General features: G+C 44.6%; 1 protein-coding gene across 3 annotated transcripts in view; it reads left to right on the top strand.

The window, feature by feature from the left end:
* Positions 1–22093, top strand: part of tyw1 (tRNA-yW synthesizing protein 1 homolog (S. cerevisiae)) — a 49947-nt gene that overhangs the window by 3439 nt on the left and 24415 nt on the right. For all 3 annotated transcript variants that reach the window (XM_031863474.1, XM_031863472.1, XM_031863475.1), the window contains 8 exons: positions 84–368; positions 3437–3559; positions 10192–10324; positions 14388–14440; positions 14534–14652; positions 16319–16428; positions 19940–20117; positions 21717–21852. In XM_031863474.1, coding sequence (XP_031719334.1) covers positions 84–368; positions 3437–3559; positions 10192–10324; positions 14388–14440; positions 14534–14652; positions 16319–16428; positions 19940–20117; positions 21717–21852 — 1137 coding nt within the window. The remainder of the gene's footprint in view (positions 1–83; positions 369–3436; positions 3560–10191; positions 10325–14387; positions 14441–14533; positions 14653–16318; positions 16429–19939; positions 20118–21716; positions 21853–22093) is intronic.

Genomic DNA, 22093 nt, shown 5'->3' with positions numbered 1-22093 from the left:
TCAGTAACTGTCACAAAAGCAGCAGCAGCCTGACTTTATTTCTTTAAACTCTATTTAACCCACTTTCCTTTATGCCTAACCAGGTGGGTACCAATGTGGACAAGTGGCTCTGGATGCTGAGCGGCGTGCGAATCATGACCAGGGGAGAGGGCGACTGTAATGTGGTGAAGAGCCGCAACGGCAGCGTTCAGGCAGACTTCCTGGCCTGGAAGGTCAAGTTCCTGCTCCGCCTCCAGGCCCTGGTCAAGGGGGAGAAGAAGAGCTGCAGCGGGAACTGTAAGACCGGAGGCTCCTGTACGAACAAGAGGAACGACGGACAGGAGGATAAGGAAGAAGAGAAGGAAGAGGAGAAGGACAACAGCTCTGAGGTAACGGCAGAAAAGTTGATTTCACTAAAGAGAGGCAAAGCCCCGCCCCATCCGGTGTCCTCCATGGGACCTTATTACAAAAGAAATATGTACATGAATTAACGAGAGACGCATTTTAAGTTTAAAAGATTATTTTGCATGCAAAGAAAGTTACATTTTGTCATACAACTATACTGAAAATGTTTAATTAGAAAGACTACAAACCCAAAAGTTGCTAAAGTGGCGTGTTTCTCTGAAGCTACGATGATAGTGTGTTTCCTACCAGGATGGACTCACACAAGCAATGGGTCTTTTCCCCCACTAATAATAAGAATCGCCGCTCAGGTAAGATAACGGGCACATGAGTGTGTGGAACAAAGCTAGCTAGCAAGCTCAGCTAACGGCCACGTTGGCGATGCGCATCGTGCGAGACGAGAGATGAGAGATGCAGTCCACTGAGCGGTTTCACGCAAAACAAACTGTGACTTTCTTGACGTGTAGAATTATCTTTAATCGAGATAAAAATATTATTTGTCTCTTGATTACCGTACATATTTTCTCTGAAATAAGGTCCTGTGGGACTGGGAGGGGAGGGACTTGTCCTCTCTACTGCGTTTTTAATGGCGCATTGTGATTTCTTCATAATGGGGGAACGAATAATCACACATCACGCATATAGCCTCTTAATTTTGCCTTTAAAGATGCATTTAACTGTAAAATGCACATTTTCTTCCTGGGGAGCAAGCAAAGACAGGCTTTAAGAAGTAGACGTAGTCATCGTGGCGTCACCCTTTGGCTTGTGGATTTGTCGTTTTAAAGCCACAAGTTTAACGTTTTGTCCGTCGCCGCCATCTTTAATTACGGCGGTCACCGGCTTTTTTGCAACCAGGGAACGGAAGTGACCATATTTGGACGGCAGAGAAGTGACGTAGAGACGTCTTATACGTCTCTGGTAGCGGCAACAACCTGTCAAGGTAGCCCCGCCCTAAAGCATACTCTGCTTTATGGTCTATTTAACTCTAAATGGACCATAATTTACTAAATGAACATCATACTGTGTTGAAGAAGACTTGAAACTAGCGATTGAGACCCTAAACTCATGTTTACAATGTTTACTGAGAGAATAAATCAAGAGAGAAGTAGAGTCATTTTCTCATAGACTTCTATACAACCAGACTTCTTTTTGCAACCAGAGGAGTCGCCCCCTGCTGGTCAGTAGAGAGAATGCAAGTTTTAAGACACTTCCACATCGGCTTCACTCTTCAGAAGCGGAGGTTGCCGTCTGGGAGCAAGTCCTCCGGATCCCTCCTGAAAGGTCCAGGTTCCTCTCACAGTGAAAGTTTGTGTAGTTTCCTCAAACAGTCTTCTGTTTGTATACGTCACGTGGACAGAAACTTTGTAAAACTCGTCTTGTTCATGTTCTTAGACAACCATGTCAACAGACATGAGACAACAGACAGAGCACAAATAAGCAAGTGTAGACAATTGGTGAGTATAAGAAGAGGCGGAGACCAAAAGGGTTGGAGATGTCTAATTAGGAAAAATGTCCTCTGGCTTACGATGAGGCCGTCCAACATCACAAAGGCACTTTAGATGTCGAAGCACCTCTCAATCACGGGAGGCTGAAGTTGGATGTCTGGGGCTAACGCCTGCAGTGTGATCTAAAGTCTGATCAGGAGTGTTACTCTGTTCATCAGGTCCTTATTTAGCAGCGCTGATTTTCATGGTGTTATAAATGTTCTGCACATGAAATGTGTCATCGCCGTCGAGGCCGTTCAACGTGTTAAAATATGAAAATAGCACTTTTTAAATCCGTTCCACAAGAAGAGCCGGTTGTCCGCTGATCACAAGGTTGGCGGTTCGATCCCCACCTCCTCCTGTCCACATGGCCAAGTTATCCTCGGGCGAGACACTTCTTCCCCGATGGTGGTAGCAGCACCTCACGCGGTAGCCTTCTGCCAACAGCTTTCATATGCATCACACACACACACACAGATGACCGGTTGTCATGGCAGTGGGCCCCTCGGAGCCAGCTCTAGCTGAGACTCCTTCCTTTCTCTGTCCGCACCGCCGATTGCACTCATAGGTGACATTGAACCAGAGCCACGAGTAGCCGAAAGCTGTGACGAGGGGACCATCATCGTGATGCATCTACCCGCTGCACCGCTCATCCTGCTGACACACATGTGGGCAGCAGCACTGTGATGAATAAATGCTCAGTCAACATGCACAGGTGTTCCCTGAATACCTGAGCATTTGCATGTAGTTAGTCGTGTTCCGGATCATACAAACGTTTTAATGGTAGTTTACCACAAGCTGACCAGCGTATTTCACATCGGCTGCTCTTGGTATTCCTGTGTTGTCACACCACATGGTAGCACATGCATGTTTACAACATAAGTGGCGTAAACGCAGAGTAAGTTCCTTTAAACGTGAATAGAAGTCACTGCTGGCTGGTAAATGTGGTAGTTTTTTATTATAATCTTATTCTATGATCAATCGGTCGTAATTTAGATTAGATGCCTGAACTAAGCTCTGTGCTTAACACAACCTGAATAGATTTTAAAGTTTTTTTTCTACGATGTAAACTTCGTCAGTAAATACCCGTCTGGTGAATTTAGAAGCTTTAAAGTGTCTTTGAAAAGGCGGTTGCTAACAAGTAGCTAAATGACATCGTGCAGACTCGTCCGCTCTTACAACCTTGTTGTGTGTGCTCTCGCTCATGTGACGGACACGTGGTGCAGTTCATTTACAGCCTAACGTTCGCTTTTACTTCTGCCGATTGCATTCATGCTTCAAAAGTAATAACGATGGTCTTCATTTGGGAAGATTTTCTTGCTGAACAAAATATGAAAGTATCATAAACTTGTGTTCGCCACAGAGCATATCTTCTGCAATAATCCAATGTAAACATCCTGTGTTGAGGGAACCAGTGTGAAAAATACGTCATCCCTGCAGCACTCTGTGGGCTCCCTCGCTTAATCATGGCTACGTTTTGAATTGGTTATAGCTCGGTCACCCGTGTCCTTCACCTTTTTGTTTTTATTCACCACATTTGGGGCTTTCTCGTCGTCTCCTCCTTGTTTCAGGAGGATCTGGTGGAGTCCAGCAGTGACGAGGAGGAGTCTGGCCTGCAAGATGAGAAAAACTCCGGCTCAGTGGTTGACATGGAGGATCTGGGCAACATCATGAGCAGTGCCAAGAGAGCAAAGGTCAGACTCTGTCCACAGCGACACCACCTTTAATTATTAGTAATGTATAAGCCTACAGCTGTTTGCTGACGCTGAGGCAACACCTCAGACAGAAATAACACGATGAAAGTGAGCACTCAGAAGTGAACACTGTACTTGTACATTTGAGTTTGATTTGCAGTACTTAGCTGCCGGCTCACAATATCACAGGGAGGTTGTTGAATCATTTGAAGCTGGAGCTTCCGGTCGTCATCCAGCAGGTTTATTTTCAGCGTTTCTGCGTTGAGGTCTGCGACCGGGCACCAACGAGGCACTGAGCTTCCACCACCTCGGCTCTATCCGAGCTAGCAGAAAGTGGTGTCACTGAGGGAGTAGTGGCAGATGGGCTGATAGACACCAGGCCCCCGGCAGGCGACAAGCGCAGGCTTGCGAAAGAGCGACGACGCCCACTTCACAGACTTGTGAGGAACGAGTGACTCAAGAGAAAGCGGTAAAAAACGTGAAGGAAGAGGCTTCGTCGGCCTCCTTCATATGCAGCGAGAGGACTGAGGCAAAGAGGAGAGAGAGGGGAAGGAGAAGACGTGTAGGTTCTATGTGCTGTTAGAGCGGCAGATCGTTGTGGGAAGAGTCCTCTTGTACGTAAAATCAGAGTGAAAATGAGTACGTTGCATCAAACGATCAATCCAACGATTTCAAGAAAACACCCGTGGTTGCCATAAAGGCCTTTTAGAGAGAGAGCCTGTGACTTTTACTACAGGCTCGCTTATTAATGTAATTAAAGACTTTCTTCTTAATGCACCTCTTTAACAACAATGCCAAAATACTGGTCTATGTTCTTATAGTTTATTACGTTTGAGTTCCTGCGCTTTCCAGTAATCCTTTGTTCATTCTCACTGTTTTTGCTCCAACTCCTTTTTTATACAAATATCCCTCTTCATCTTAATCTGAGATGTGATTAATGTTCCGTTTACTTTTAGCCGCTGTCTACTTTAAAATGATATCTGCCTGCATTGTGTCCAGCTCAAACTCCTGCCTCAACTGGAAATGATTAGATCAAATGAGATAAAAGTAGATAAGATGAGATATGTCTTTATTGGTCAGGTTGTGCAGCACAAAGCCAGAAATAAGCTGATAAATGGGGAAGTAATACGAATAAATAAAATGAGGCCAAAAGAAAAGTTCGGTCAAATTCATCTTAACTTTGTTTATTGTGCCTTAAAGTGTGAGTGTAGGGAGGTGGAGAGAGAGTCTGCCAACTTAACTGTATATAAAATGATTTTCCAGGCTCTGGGTTATTTCTCATGTGTACTTCTGCTCTCATGAAAACATAATTCTGTTAGTTAACGTGCTCACGGTGCTGTGTCTGCAGTGGGAGTGACTTCAGCAGCAGGCTTGTCCTTGCTCCTGTGACATGAATATTGCAGCATCCTGTGTGTGAGCTCTGCGAGGGTTGGACGGGCCCGTCTGTGTACGAGCGTGTGAGGAAGAGATATCATTTAATGGCTCCAGGGGCCCAAGATGCTCGGTACTGCTCAGACGGAGCCAGATCTTCATTTTTAAACTTTCACGAGGCGTTCGCTTCATTTAGTTTTTTCACGAGGACGCCGCGTGTTCCTCCCGTCATTCCCTTCCCCCTGAGGATTCTCCTATTTATTCTCGTAATGGCCAAACGCACACTTCCATGTCACCTGGTGCACGTGTGCTCTGATGGGCTACCTCGCCTCGCAGCGTTTTAAGTATGATCGTCTGCTGCGATGGCTCGTATCGTCGCGCTCTGATGTCAGGATGACGATTCTGCCGTTTGTCTCTCCGTGGTGACAAATCAGTGTTGGTTTTCCTGCATGATTTGGTCACACGGAGCAGACGGCGAGATGTAATTAGTTTGTAGATTAAACGTTTGCCGAGAGACAAGTATTTAGCCGAGCTGCAAATTAAGTGCGAACAAGGAAATTCCCCCAACTCCAATATGTTAGTTAGCTCATTTACAGCGTGCAACCACATCTGTTTTGCAGTTAATGAGCTGAATATGTTGCAGGTTTTTGTTTTTCATCTATTGAAGGCTGAGTATGATGTGTCTCCGTGTCGCAGTGTTCTTATAGAGCTGCAGTGGGAGCTCACTTTGTTTGTGTTTGACCACTAGGTGATGACAGAGGCTCTCTGTTGCAGGCAGCTCGCATCTCACTTCAACACCACACTGACGGTTCACTCCCAAAGCTATACGTGCATGAACTCTATCAGCTGACTCTTCATCTGAGTCTGTGTTCAAGTGCTTCCAATCGGGCTCGCTGAGTGTTTTTAAGTGACTTGACCAGGATTATGTCGAGGTGGTTTTTAGGGTTGTAAGTAAATATCGATCCACTCGAGTATCACGATATTGTGTTTTATGATTGAGTATTGATCTGACGTGGACTCGAGGTTCAACTTATTAGAACACATTTTGGGCCAAAACTCAATAATTGATATGCTTTTTATGACTATTTTGCACAAACAATAGGATAAAATGATGAAGTGATGAGTTTTTGGACAGACGTGGATAAACTGCAACTTGACTGTAATTGTAGTGAATTCAGATTTTTATGCATATTTTATTTAAAAAATCACAGTATTCCTTGCTAATGTATTGAATAGCAAACACTGTAATGATACGTATGCCATCACCAGATTCCTGCCGATACACAGCTCTGTGATTTACAAACCAGTCAAACAACAAACTACTTTTGTTCATGTCACTGTGCTTTAGAGCAATCGTTGCCAAAGATCTCCCAGACTGAGGATGCAAATTTCTCACATTTTAAAAAAAAAACAGGGAAAAAACCCGATTTGATCAGGAATGAGGGGGACTGGGTTACTGCTGAACTTGATGATGATGATACATATGTTTGTTTATCACAGTTCATATTGCCCAACCAGTCCATATCAGGCTTTGGCTACAGTTCTACTCGTGTTCTGCCGAGTGCCAACCAGCTTCATTTCCATCGTTTCTCTAAATGATTTTGCACAAATGTTTGTCGCATCGCCATCTAAACTTTGTCACTGCAGGTGTCTGTTTCTGCCAGAGCGGTCCATTTCATGCCGTAGGGGCTGCTGCCAGATGGGAGTTAGTGTGGAACGGATCATTTACCCGAGCGGCCACACAGATTTCCTGGGCTGGGTTGTTTTCAGCTCCGTGTCCAGAGGGAGAAAGCAGAGATGAGCTACTCTGACTGAAGGGCCGCTGTGTTGCCCCATCCAGTGTAAAATGATTGGGGTCTTCTAGCCTGTCTTTTGTCTTCTAAATATGTGACAATTAAGGGAGGTTGTCAGTCAGGTTACATACTGACAACATATCTGCAATAAGGGACCTGATACATAGTTCCACCCTTCAGACATGTTTTAAGTCACATAAATATTTTTATTATCCCTTATTGGAAAAACCCAGAATCTATAAATCTGCATTTTAGATTATTTCAACTAATTAAATCCCATTTTGAATACAATTAAGAACTCGCCGTCCCGTTTGTTTTTTTACGTTTACGTGGCAGCTTGGATTCGGTGGCGCAAAGGCCCGCAGATACAATCACCCGCTGATGAAGAAGTTTACGTATACACACAGAAGTGGAAAGTATAACTTTCGATTAAGGCAGGTCTGGGTTAGGGCTGAATTAGAGAACACTTTTCTTTTTTCCAGTATGTATAAACAAATTACGATCTTGGTGTTTGAGGCTTTATTGATTTTAGGGCATTCCTCGATCCAAAAAATGTGTTGATTCATTAATTTAATCGACAGATCTGCAAGATTGAGTTTCTCCACAAAGAATCACCCAAAAGTACCATTTTAAATATTGTGTTTGGCAGACATGTGCGTGTAAGTTTCTTAGAAATGAGTCATTCAGCATGGAAAAAAATCCTCGTTGACTAAGACCAAAATGACAGATTAGCCCTAATTTATCTCAGTCTTCTTTTTCTACCCGGCGCCCTCTTCTGTACTCTCCCTCACACGTCCACATCATGCCTGTCCCATGATCACCTGCTTGCTCCGCGTGCTATCGCTGCACCGTCCAGCCGTCATCGGCCCCCATGTAGGGTCACGGTTCCAGAGCACAACGTGGTGCTGTGAGATGTCCCAGTTCTGTTGGTCCAGACAGGCTCGGGCCATGACTGGACGTCTGTGAGCCCTCGAGCGAGAGGGCGAAAGCCGAGCAGCGGGAACCAGAGGCGGCGGCCAGACAAATGTGGAGGGTTTGCACGCGAACACCACGGGGACAGATTGTGGCACCGTTGGCTACACATTGCGTCTGCTGTCAGAATCTTGCATGTCACGGATGTGGAGTTTAGATATCTGCTGTTTGAGCCACAGCCTGTGATAGAACATTTCATTGTGTTGTATAATGTTGTACTGTGACTTGGTTATATGGTTTATTCTATGTTTTACTTACTACTGTACTGTATGTCGGCCACCGCTCCCTTCAAAGGAAGAATCTGGAAGGGAGTGCTGCGAGCATGTTTAGATTAATCATAAATCTACACTCTCGTGAGTGTTGTTCAGAGTAGATCAGTCGTAGACCTTTGATGTAGGGAGTGCAGATAGTAATCACTGAGTGTTTAGCTTCGAGGTAGTAAACCACAGGATCTATAGATTAGGATATGTAGTAAATGTTTTATTGCAGGTACTGTTGTAAAATGTGTAGATTAGAAACAAACCAGATGTCTTGGAGAAACACACCTTCCCCCCCTTCTCTTTTGATGCTCTGACCCTTTAAAAGTGTACTCAAACGGCACACAGGTCACTCTCTCCATCCCACAGACAACACAGCCACTCTGTGTGATGATTGAGTCTTCTCTGCGCAGAGAATAAATACCTTTAAAGGTTTTTGTTTTTCTCGGGTTTCCTTATTTCAGTGTTCTAGGACTCACTCGGTGCTATTGAATCGTTTTTTCCACCACAATCCTCCTGCTGATGGTACCTCCGGGTGGCTGATGCTTTCCCAGAGCGACTGCTTGGTTGAGTGACTGTGCACCTGCACTGATAACTGGGATGGAGCATGGTTTATAGCTTCCTTTTGAAGAGTGGTTCTCTCACTTTGATGGCTTACTTATTCACAGAGTGTCTGTTCATCCAAAGGGCTGAGCACTGCTGCTGTTATGGAATGTTTGGGCAGAGGCCGGTTAATGGCGGCCACACACAGAGCTGCTGGATAGCTACATGGGCTCACATTCTAGATGCATTGTCAGGTTTTGTCAGATACAGATGGGCTCTGAACACTGGAGGTCTTACTCTTCTTCTCTTTTATCAGCTGTTTAGTCATTTAAAAAAAACTAAAACGTATTATTTATAAATTCTTCCAAAGTTTGAGAGTTGCCATAAGCAGATGAAGTGGGGTCAGACCTTTCTTAAGCGCTGACGGGGCTGTGGAGGAAGGTCTGGCCATGCAAGACTAGTAAAGACCAAAACGGAGCTAAAAACACATAATATGGGATTTTCATTGACTAAGTGGAAACAAACGGGACTTCAAATGAGTTCTAAGTAACAGCAGCTCTGTATTCTGAGGAGATCACTGACTGAGTGGTGATCAGACTGTCTCGGCTCGATTACAGCAGCACCGGAATTGGATGGAGCATTGTTATCCTCGAAGGCACAACGCCTCTCTTGAAAACTAATACCTGTTCACATGCACTGGGCGACTTTTGTAGCAGGACTTAAGCTTCTGTTGTGTCTGGATTTTTAGAATTGGATTCAGAAAAGGTTTTATTTGCAAAATCCAACTGCAGACGGTAAGAAACTGTCCTGCAGCCAATCCCCTTCTCAGCAGAGCAAATGATGCGCTGCAGCGTACCAGACGCTGATGGAGGAGCAGAGGATGGACGCAATGATGGCAGTGAAGAAGTGCACCATCATTGTCTTTGGCAGGTTGAACTTCTTCAGCTGCCTCAGGAAGTGCTATTTACATACAAATGCTTCACACGGCAATAATGTAATCCTGACCTGAAGGAAGTCGTTGGGCTGCAGCAGCCTGTGGTATAAAGTCCAACAATCGTCGTCTTGTTATGCCGGAGACCTTTTGTTGTGTTTCCCTGCACCCCTTAAACCCAGATAACCCTGCCCGGTCCCGACACGATGATGTCCCTTTTTATTCAAAAAGGCTTGTGTCATGCAGTGGTTATGTGGCACACTGCAGAATCTCCACCCTTGATCTTCAGTCAAATCCAACATCAAACACTTTGAAAGGAGCTGCTTTTAACTCTAGAGTGGTGAGCGTCAAATCATGAAGCAAGCAAGACGCCACATATTCCAACTGGCTTTTTAAGGTCGCTGTTTTCTACTGTTGGAGTTAAAAAAGATCATTGTACTTCTGTTAAACTCTTTATTCCATTGACCCTCTCTGTTGCTGTTGATGTAACATTTCTGAACTCTCATCTTAGATCCTGCAGCGGTTTAATCGGTATCAACATTTCAGGACTTTGAAGTGAAGATAATGCCTCATTTGCATGTTTAAACATGCATTTTCAGACATCACTATTGGTCTTTTGTATTTACAATTTGAAAGATCACGGTTTATTATTTAATAGTTGTGACAGACGCCGGTTGTAACCTGAGCAAAACCGGCAGATTATTTTTCAGAGATGCTGTCCCGGTTGTAAAGCATACGTGACTCTGAGTCGTGCGTCTTCCACAGAGCAAAGAGGAGGGTCGAGGAGACGGACAGTTGGTGAAGCTATCCAAGTTGAATGGAGTGAAGAAGGTTGAAGATGAGGGGGAAAGAAGGGAGATGATCACCCCTGCCCTGAGAAAAGCACTGACCAAACAAGGTGAGGAAAGTGGAGGTTAGGATTCAGTTTACAGGAAAAACAACAGAAAGTTGTGTGAGTGGTGGTGGGACTCTTTGACTGGAGTGTAAAACTTTGACCATTTCCAAAAAAGAGCATCTGCTGGTGTCAGCGGTGACTCTATAATATATTCATAATATCTAACTGCTAAAAAAATCACATTACGGACCAGCTGCTTGTCAGAATATCCTTAACCTTCCTGTTTCCACAAGGGCAGCAATGCTGTAATTCACTTTAAAACATGAGTTATGAGTCACGTCATCTTTTTAATATTCCACCATTAAATCTTACCGACGTACACAAATATCCAGGAGAGAAGTCAATTTAGATTTTTTTTTTTATAAAGAATATCTTTACTGGTCTTTTTTTAGGATGTGGGGGCAGAGTGGTAAGACATGCAGCAAAGACTATGTTCACACTGCACATATTTTTGTTGTTGTTGCAAATATGTAAATTTCAGAAAGCGTGACCAGCAGGTCTGATTTAATTATTATTATTTTTGCAATGCGACGTTAGTCTGGACAGCCATATTAGACTTCATGCAACCTTTACATCATGTTAGATCGACTTCTGCTCTGGTGGGAATCACTCCATTCACGTCTCGATCCCAACCACTCCTGTCTCCCACTCTCACACACACACACACACACACACACACACACTGTACAGGAAATAAATGAATCCTTAAACGCTGATTTCAGTGGCCCTCCATGCCCTCCTGTAGGACAGCGTGCTGCGTGTCCTGATATTGGCCACATATAAAAAAGAAAAATGCATCTGGCTAATAGATCAGAACTGAGCTCTATGGCTTGCAGTGTAAACTTGGCCAAAGGGCCCGAGGCTGTAATCAAACCAGGGACATTGCAGTTGCACCATTCTGCTACCGAGTCGCTCCACTGGTCTCAAATGCTAATTAGTGCGGCACACCACGCAGAAGTGACTGCTCGGATTATGTTTAAATTAATCAGCTGATGAAATGGCATCCCTGTGTTCCAGTGTTAATAATGGCCAATGTTCTAGCACCTGATGATGACCGTCAAGTTGAGTCAATTTTATTTATACAGCCCGATATCACAAACTTACCTTCGGGGAGCTTTTCAATCTATAAAGCATACGACACACTCGTATCCTTTGACGCTCGCTTCGGATAAAGAAACACTCCAAAAAAAATCCCCTTTTAAATCCCTTTCATTCCAAATAAACCTCAGAGAGAGCAACAGAGGAGAGATGTGTGGACAGAATAGGCCGATGTAATAAAATGACAACATTCCAAGAGTCTCACTTCTCTCTCCTCCCACACCAAACCCAAACATGATGACCCGAACGTACCGGCAATATCACTGTCAACCCAGTATTTCTAAAAGTAGGTGTTGGGTTTAAATTGGATTAAGAATATGTGAAATTATGTGGTGGAAATGGTGTTGCCTGTGAAAGTTGGGATGTATTGTAGTCAAGTGTTAAGTGTGGCTCAGCATTTATGATATTACCTTTTGTGTTTTGGTAAGTGAAGCCTCATGGAGTTTATCCGTATGTTCTCCGTGTAGGCGTTCGCCTCCCGTAAAGCTTCTTTAGTTCTGTCTGAAACATTTCACTATCTCCTCTCTATTTAGTCTATTCTCCAGTACAACACAGGCCAGCCATTTGCAGCCAGTTAACCCCCACTGTTGGCTCACACAACTCTCTATAAATAGGACTCTGTGAGCAACACTTCACTTCATTGGACCAAATGTTGACCTGCTTCATGTTGGCACCGGTCAGTCCCGGTTTGACGGCTTGTTTCATGTGCAATGAAAGAATAAAGGATGAAAGTGTTGGCATTGTTTAAATGATGTTGGGTCTTTGAAGGCTGTGTTCCCTGTGTAGCCTTTTCCTGGCATGCCATGGATGCAGAAGTCATCGAGACTGTAATGTCCAATAATAATGCTGCACATTTAAGAAAACCGTTTGCTGAGACTCAGGAGACTGTACATAGAATCCGTTTGTTTGAATTTGTATTTGTGATGATGAAGAGTGAACCTCGTGGGCTGGCGTCCATTTGAAATAGTCATGGTAACGGGTTAGAGCACATGTATCTCTTCAACTATAATCAATGGTGAACGCTGTTTATTATTTTAATGATGTAAAAACTGGCACATCTGCTGCAAGTTTTAACAAAACAATGATGCCACAAAACATTAAGTTACATTTTACATTTTAAGAATATTCAGGCTTTGTTTTTATTCATTTTAAATTTCTTTATATTCCAATTCCACACAACCAGAACACGAAATAAAACTGTCTCCGTTAACATTGTCTGTGCAGTGTCCAGCTCCTTTAAATGGGAGGGGAAAACCCTGCTGTTTATTCTGGCATAATGTCGAGGTCAGCAGAAATGATTGAGGTCACGTCCATATATCCTAAAAGTCAATAACATAATAATCGCGACAGGCCTACTCTCACAGATAAAAGTATAGTTGAAACATTAAAAACATATGATGTCTTCTTTTTGATCTCTTTTCTCCTGTGAGATCCTGAGAAAAGAAGAAGCTGCCGACCTCTCCAAACAAATTAGGCTGATGTTCCCTCTCTCAGATGAAACACGTTCCCTCCCTCGTTTTATTTCCCTCAGGCAGCTCAGAGTGGAGCTCAGAGTATCAAAGTATAAATTGTTTGCTGAATTGCCAATAATGTTGTCTTTTACTTGAAGATATTTAAGTCCACAGTTGGAGTGGATCTGTATTGCGTTTTGTTCGATACGGATCGAAAGCTTGTGGGTAAGAACTCGTTTCTATTCAGCAGCTATTTGTAGCAGCAACTTACCCTTTAAGTGGCAAATTGATATAATTAACTACTGAGCGCACACGCATGCATGCACTTAAATACCTGTGCACTTGCATTCTGTTGTTGTTATGATGCCTTGATATTGATGCCTGGCACAATCTCTCAGACGACAGTGAAGAGGGAGATAGAAAGACATTTATCTCCCCCTCCCCTTGGCCCCGAGCCTCTCCCCCGACTCATTGAAGGGCACGGAGGCATTGGAAATCGATTTCCCCGAACAAACACAGGAGAGGGAAACGTTGCTGATCATTAATGCGTAAATAAACTGCCAGTGGGTCCAGGGCCTTACCGTGGCTTCCACACTCGTGTTGGCCTGGGAGTGCATATTTTTGAATGCGTCTTGCAGTCGCTGGGAGCAAGGTTAGTGGAGGTCGTGTTTTTCAGGTGGCAACTTGGTGCTGGTCAGCCAACTTCTTTTTGCCCCAAAGAAGAAATGCACGACAAACAAAAACGGAAGCATTCTGTGTGTAAGCTCGTTCTACTTCTCTAAAGAACGTCTTCGATCAAAGGTTGTTCCATTCAGCTGGTGTATCAAAAATGAGTGTTTTCCCCGTTCAGCCTTGATGAATAACGTTTGTATTTGACTCATCTAGCATCAAACTGACACAAATACCCTGCTGTGTGTTTGATTGGATATTGCAGCTACAAGGATTTAACGGCAAAAAAGGTTTGAAAATAAAGAGCTCCCACCTGAATTCCACATCAATCCTGTTCCGTCGCTGCTCGGCTTAACTGGAAAGTCTCTTTTGAGCGTCTGGTCTTTTAAAAAGTGAGCCCTTCTTGATTCCCCTGGAAGCCGTCCCAATATCATGTTCCGGTATTTCTTGAGCAGATTAAGGGATACAGATGAAGCTATTCCTTTTGTTAGACATCACAGAGGAGGATGAGTAAAAGAAGAAACGCAAGCCTGCAAAGACCACCAAGTGTAGCCATTCATAGCCAGTGGTATTAGGGCCGCGGTGGTATAAGAGGATAGAGAGGCAGACCTGTGAAGTACTTTAATCCTCCCTTTGTGCTGACGGAGAGTTTGAAATGCCGTCGCCTCCTTCTTTCTGCTGACGTGCTTTACTGGAGATGTTCAGTAGCCTCCGAGGACTGACTGAGTGTGACTTTGTGAATGTTTAGCAGGGCTCTGCTGATGAGTACAACTACAACTTTTCTCTGCTCTGGGTCAATGAGGTGTTTACTGCTCTTCTCACATGTTCTTTCTTTTTCTCTCCTACAGGGTACAAACTCATTGGAAGTCACTCGGGAGTGAAGCTTTGCCGATGGACCAAGGTAACTGGGGGTTGACTCCTCCATAAAGCGTTTTACTTTATTTCTTTACCGAATGCCTGAATGACATGAAAGCTGTTGTTTTCTGTTGATCAGTCCATGTTGCGAGGGAGAGGAGGCTGTTACAAGCACACGTTCTATGGCATCGAGTCCCACCGCTGCATGGAGACCACGCCCAGCCTCGCTTGTGCCAACAAGTGTGTGTTCTGCTGGAGGTATGTACCTGCAGGGTTTGGTGTATGCAAGTTGATACTGAAGTGGACATGTTCAGTTTTTAAAGAATATCTCCCATAACCCCTGCAGTACTCCACAGTAGCCCTAGGGGTACTCGTAACCCCATTGGAGACCTGGCTCAGATCAAACTGTCAGACTTCAGATAGCAGTCTTAATTCATCTGTTGCACAAAGCTGTCTGGTTCATGACCATCAAGTAAGACTAATTTGCTATGAATTCTGGGTAAAATAAGACTGCAGACCAGTCTGTAATACATGTGTCTAACTGACCCCGGGTGTCCCAGCGATGCAGAATTGAAAGCGTCTTTAGCTTCTGCACTGTGATGTATTTCACAGAATATTTCAGCGTACAGTTTTCAAGAGGGATTTAATTAAAATCCTTCACATTTGATTGCAAAGTGGGCGGGCTTAAGGGCGATACGAAGCTACAGAGGAGCTACACACACCTACCTCACAGTGAAAATGATTGATTTTATATATGTATTTATTATGATATCCAAACACACGTCTCTTCCTATTTCTCCATATTGCTCCATTAGCTACTACCGCCCACATACGGCAAAGTTTGGTTTTGTATGACCAGTGTGGCTAGCTAGTCCCCCAAAGTCTCATTTGATTGGATCTTTTTTTGTTTTTGTAAACACCTGTGAGTGCAGGATGAGCCATCAAGCAGCATTAGAAAACCGTAACAGAAGCTAGAGACACCCTAACATCCGTTTCATGGGGACTTTAAAGTGAAATTTCCCAGTTTCAATCAGCTCTGTTTAATGGCAGCGAGTGCAGCCGAGCAGAGTTTGCTCCCGTCCCCCGTGCTGCCAGCATCCGGAGCTCCGTCAGACCAATGAGCGGGTAGCTCGAGGCGCTGGAAATACTGAGGGAAAGCCAAACCCGAACCGGTTAATGATTTACGCGCAGGAGACGAATGGCCGGCATAACCGCGAGGCCTAAAGGTGGACACTGATTCATCGTGACAGCGGCGAGAGACCGAGGCCTTTCTCTCCCTTTCTCTCCCTTGAGTTCCTTTTTTTTTTTTTGAAACATCGAGCACCGAAAGGTCGCCCCGAGAGTGTGCCTCGGCGACCTGCCTCCCTGTCACCACAGATACGCCGGTCTCCTTTCAGACGGCTATGTGGCGTGACAGGAAGTGAGGTAATTTCAGGGCACAGATGTAATCTCGCTGCTGCCCTCACCAGCCACCTCTTTGTAGCAACAGGTGGAATTAGATTTGATGTGAGAGGCCGGCATGCGTGTGTTTTTTACTGTGTGCATATGCATGCAACAGACGCGATGCCTTCAGGATTTGTTGTTGCACCTAGACATCACACTTAGACAGTCAGAAGGTGTTATTCACACCCACCGGAGGTGCCGTTGTTTTACAGTATGATGCATTTTTTCATGTTTTTATACGGTTAGAAATTGAATAGAATTATCACCTTGTTGGAAAGACGCTCATCGATCTAAATCAGAGGAACACGCGCATATGTGGACTCTGCTGAGTTACAATTTGGTGCATCCGGTCACAAAAGTGGTATTAAAAAGACAAGCGCAACCACGACCGTAGTGCCCCAGCAGACAATGAACAACTGGTGAAGTAGCATTGGTTACAGTGTGTCTGCTGTTGTGCTTTACCTGCACGCCCCACCAACAGACATCACACCAACCCCGTGGGCACAGAGTGGCGCTGGAAAATGGACCCCGCTGAGAAGATCCTGCAGGAAGCCATGGAGAAGCACCAGAGCATGATTCGACAGTTCAGAGGTTCGTCTTTTAGAAAGTCACACATGCAAACATGAGCGCTCTCTCCCGCTCCACCTCTTGGTATAACTCTGTTTCTCTAGCCGTCTGTTTATCCGTCCATCAGTGGCACTGTTGACACACATTTCTGGGCTCCATTAGTACTTGCGTGTACTCACACTGTTGGCCGTTGGGACTTCTTTTCTCTGGCTGCTACCAGCTTTGGCTGAGGACGGACGGTTGGACGCCCAAAGCTCAGTCAAAACAGATTTAGTGATCATCCTGTGAGTATTCCCTGAGCAGGTTTTCTTTCAGAGGTTTTGGGAAATGTTGTCAAAACATGGTGGTAACACAGTAATTAGACTTTTATTAAAGCAAACAATTACTGATTGAACAATATTTTTTCATCCCAGAATGATTTAAAGCTTTTAAACGAGATCGTCACTGCAGCTAATGTTTATAGTTCTTAGAGATTAATCCAATGATACGTTTTACTTAATAAAGCAATTAAAGGTGCTATACACGAGATTGGGAGCAATTTTATTGCCCTTTTAACATGACGACAGCAAACCGGCAGCTCGCAGCTAACGGTGCTAACGGTGCAAACTGTGGCGACTGACGGAGCTAACATTTAGCATTTGCATTTATTTGTCTGATTGTGAGCTGCACAAAGGGTTACAAACTCAGAGAAGCCAGTACCAACAATTATCTGGCTATCGCACTGCGGCCTACTTTAAAGATTCCACCTGTAACGGACAGCCTTAAATTCCACAAGGCATACAAACTCTACAGTAGGTTGACATCAAAGATGTTGGGCATGTGTGACTCTACCTCCCAGCAGAAGTATTCTCAAAGGCCCGGCTTGATCCCGCGACCTTGCAGTCAGAAGGCTGCCTCTCTAACCTCAAAGTCACTGCCGAACCCATCGTATAACAGAGAAGCAATTGTACTCGGGAAATAATACAGATGCCCAATGCTGAAAGCTGAGGTGTATCTTCTTCAAAGGGCTACTTCATAGATGATATCCTTCTCAGAGCAGTTATTCATGATGTATTATAATGAACGTCATCATGGAAAATGTCCTTTCCTGATGTTATTATAATGGAACAATAGTGCACATAAGCTCATGTTGACAGTAAGCTGGTTTTTAGTTCACTTAAAGTAAAAAGTAGACAAAGGCACAAAAGGGATTACAGCTGAGACAGAGTGAGGAAATAAAGAAAAGCACATTTTCAGATGCTTTTACGATGCAGCGCTTTGCAAGTCTAATTAGAAACGTACGAGAGCAAAGTGCAGGCCCGTATAGTCATTATCACCCAGAATGTATCTTTCCAGTTGCTCCACAAAATCACATTAGGCAGCCTTCAACTCCATTTACAGTGATGCAGTTTTTTTAAATGTCTAGCGCAATGAACAATCCAGACAATGCCTCTGAAAACCCACAGTGTAGTTAAACAGGTTGGTGTGCTGACAGCCTGACGGTTACAGTTTAAATGAATGAAAACAACGTGCTGGAAGTCTCAAGAAGCATATTATTTTTGCTCCTGGCCTGCTGTTTTCTGTTCAGACCACGGTAACTGAATACGGCTGATGAAGTCATTTAGCTCCGGGTATCCGCCACAGAAGGCCTTTTCAATCCATCCGATTGGGCAATCAGTAACAACACCGACGCCGGCCTCTTTACTGCTCTGAGTTTATTTTTCGTCTCAACTTCAACAAGTGTCCAGAGCGCTCCTGCTCCTCTTTATGTTAAACTATAAAACGTTTTGACCGGTAGTTTATTTGATGGTGCATTTTACATCCATCAATACTTCGGGTATGATACAGTACATGCTCTTTAGCTGGCCAGGAACTCAAACTGAGCGTGTGCTCTCGACCAATGCCATGAAATCCACAAGAGCTTCCTTTAATGCCGGCACATTTGCAGGAAGAAGCTTTGGTCGATGTTCTAACTTTCGCCGCGACGTCGACTTATGAATGAAATAGTTCTGTGATTCTCTTGGCTACAACAACCCAGCACTTATCATTTTTAAAAAGACGTGTCTCTTAACTCGCACACCATGAACAAATTCAAACAAGGATATGAACTCTTCAAAAAAGGGGATAATGACGTCTTAATCATCGTCTGTGATGTCGAACCACAAGAAGACGAAGGCCGAGTCCAGAGGACATGGTAGGTCTTTGGTAATAGTTCTTCCTTTGATTCAATTCTGCGGCTTCATAGCAGTCACCGTAATGACACAACGGCCCAAAAGCCCTCGAACAAGGGAGGTAACTGAGATGTAATGGGATTTGACATTACGAACATGAGATGTATACATTGAATGAGGTCCCACTCACTTGACTCACACGCAGCATCTTCTCAGCTGGTAGTTGTGAACAGAGTTCAGCGGGGTTTCTCTTCGGGGACGGTTCGTCTTTGTCTTCGGCAGCTGTTGCAAGATGTGATTTGTCCTTGAAAGGCGATGCGGACAGACGCACAAAATGCTGCAAACCTATCAATAATTCATAGAGGGTCTTATAAAGCATATAAACTTTAGGCATCATTCCAAAGTTTCACTTCATTAAGATTCACTGCATGCACTCTTAAATGAAATGGCATCTGCTGGAGCGAGAGCAATATCACATTAAGTTCCCATGACAGCGCGTGAAACTTTCACTATTTGTATTTTTCCCCGGTTCTATCTAAACATTCAAATAAAGACTCGCAGCATCTCTTGGGCTCTTCTTCATGTCCCAGCTGGTTGTGTTCATTAATCTCATTTTGCTTGTGGCGACAGTGTGTGGCTTTGCATTATTTTCATCCTGTGAGTCGGTGTTTGTCGCTGAGGCAGAATGTGGTCCTGGTGCTACCACGGAGGCAGTTTTGAGCACTTTGCCAGGTGTTCATTTTTCTGTCTGTGGACAGATTGTGTCAACGCGATGGCGTCGCAACGCGTGAAGATGCAGTCACAAAACTTTACAGGTGTGCAGCTGAGATAAAAATGAAGGCACGGTTTCAAAGTTGGGTGTGGTACGAGCAAGGGCGCCAGAGGTAAGGGGGTAGGAAGGGGGTCATTATTTTGTTAATTACTATCGTTCAGTAATCTTAAAGTTGAACAGCAATAGTTATTAAACGTATGACATTCATCCCTAATACAGGATTTTCTGCTGAGCATATCTTCACAGCACCCTGTGGTCTGTGCTGGTAGATAGATAGGCTGAACATCGGGGCCAAGACCACCCAGTGGAAAGAAGGAGAGAGGGAGTAACAGACGGAGAGACTGGGCTCCGAGCCCGACTCCCAAGGCTCACAGACTTTCACAGTTTCTCCTCTCCGCCGCTCATTTTTCATGAGCACCCCACGTCTCTCCTGTAATGACTTAGTTTGACCTCGCTTCAAAGCCTGCCCTCATGCCGACATCTCCTCGTTTTGATTCATTCTTCCACATTTAAAGGCCCCTCCTTGTTGTTGTTGTTGGGAGATCATTGATTAGGTCAACGGTGGACATGAAAACTATAATGTATTAAGCCGCTGTCCTCTCTCTGCCTCCAGGCGTCCCTGGAGTGAAACCCGAACGGTACGAGGAGGGCCTGGCCGTCAAGCACTGTGCCCTCTCCCTGGTGGGTGAGCCCATCATGTACCCCGAAATCAACATCTTCATCCGCCTCCTCCACTCCCACCGCATCTCCAGCTTTCTGGTCACCAACGCACAGTTCCCTCAGGAAATCGGGTAGGAGCACAAACGGACACGCACAACTTGTTTGTGTCGATGTCGCCATTTTCGTTTCTCCTCTCGAAATACACATTCCAGCCAATCTGTTCTGGCTCATTTACGTGTCTGTTATTATGCCTTCGCAAGCTCTTTTCTTTGAAGTCGGGGGAGGGGGGGGGGGGGGGGGGGGGTGGGTGGTGTGGTATTTGGAGAGTATGGGGTAGGAGTGTGTCGCAGCAGCAAGGATCAAAGGTTCAGTCTCCACAGTTGTGATGCTCTGTCCTTTAACAAGGAGGGTACAAGACGTGATAAATAGCAATACATTGTCAAATTCCACTTCTAAAGGTTTCAGAACATGTCAAAACGTATGTACTTCAAACTGTCTGCATGACCTCATCTGCCTCTAAGTGAGGCAGATGTTCTTTTGTAATGTGGTGAACTTTAAAGCGTCATTAATGACTGTTCACTCGCTGCTCTTACAGCACTAAAGGGATTGGTAAATTGAACTTCTTTCGCTTTTTATAAACGCTTTTTCAACTAGAAGTGAGGGTGTCCACAGTTAACCTGTAGTCGAGTCGATGATACAGAAATGTGAAAATCCCCAAAAATGTTAGCGTGATTTTATTCATGTGATCGACATTGATGTAAAGTTGTAAAAATGATGTGGAAGTATATTAAACAAAAAAAAGATTTGAGGGAACACAAAAAACCTAAATTGTATCTGTTTATTGCTTCACCTGTTTGAAATAAATATTCACATGACCTTCGACCTCTAATCTCTGTACAGAAGCCTTGCAGGTTGTCACCGAGACATAAACCGACACAGCCGATACGTCTGCTAACTCGCCTGTCACAGGCTGACTTATGGTATACACTCACAGAGCAGGTTGAGGAAGGCAGCCGTCGGCCATCTTTTTCTGTCTGTCAGAGCCACCTGGTTGGAGATGAGCTGGTACAGTTTATTGAGTCTCTATTCCAGCGCTGCTTCGTCAAGGGGAAACTGAGATTCACCAGAAGTAGAAAGAGCTGCATTCCCATACTTTCTGTCTCCCTGCTCATTTGGCTAATTGGTTGTGTTTGCATCTTTCCATAATTGCCCCTCTTGCACAGCACAAATTCGTATCTCCCGTCTAAAGACACATGAAAGGGCAGTGCTCTTCTTGTTTGTCCTGTGAGTCTTTTCCACATTTCCGGTTCTACTCGGGTGCGTCCTTCCTGCTCTTTGAGACTCTGCCACATATGGATGAGAAGCACTTCTTGTTTTTCACTCTGCCTCCTCATTTTGCCATCAGTTGTCTGTGAATTTGTGGCCTTTAGCACAACTACACAGTGTTTGTCTCGGTAATTTACATGCAACAACAAGAAGTCAGAGAGCTGACAATGCACTCGTGTGTTTTGAGAGTGTGGAGAGGTCTTGATGACATTGAGGGTGAATTTTTAATAATACTCTTTTTGTTTTCCTTTTGTTCTCGTGTTTTTCAAATGCTCCCGAGGTTTCGTACTACCTTTCTCCTCAGGTTCTCTTCTCTCTCTCGCTCTCTCTCTCTCTCTCTCTCTCTCTCTCAAACTGGATCGTTCTGATCCTCATCTCTGTTCTGTGTTCTCTCTCATTTCCAGGAGCCTGGTTCCGGTTACCCAGTTGTATGTCAGCGTGGACGCCAGCACCAAAGACAGTCTGAAGAAGATCGACCGACCGCTCTTCAAGGACTTCTGGCCCCGCTTCCTGGGCAGCCTCCGGGCCCTGGGAGAGAAGGTGAGCTGCTTACCGAGCTAATGAGAAAGAGGTGAGCTTGTGAACGAGAGGGTTAAACGGCATGTTTCTGTGAAGCGAGATGCTGCTGAAAAAGTCAAATTTACCGTTGCACAATGCTTAAGTCTGGACCACGCAGAGCGCCACTGCATGTGCTCTATAGTGTGGATATATTGCGGTAGATGAGGCTGTTTGGTAAGCGTGCACCTGAGAATGTGTTGTGTTGGGGGGGGGGGGGGGGGGG

This window comes from Anarrhichthys ocellatus, unplaced genomic scaffold (assembly GCF_004355925.1).
Source record: "Anarrhichthys ocellatus isolate YVR2014 unplaced genomic scaffold, GSC_Weel_1.0 scaffold29, whole genome shotgun sequence".
NCBI lineage: Eukaryota > Metazoa > Chordata > Actinopteri > Perciformes > Anarhichadidae > Anarrhichthys > Anarrhichthys ocellatus.
This window is presented reverse-complemented; position numbering and strand designations above follow the sequence as displayed.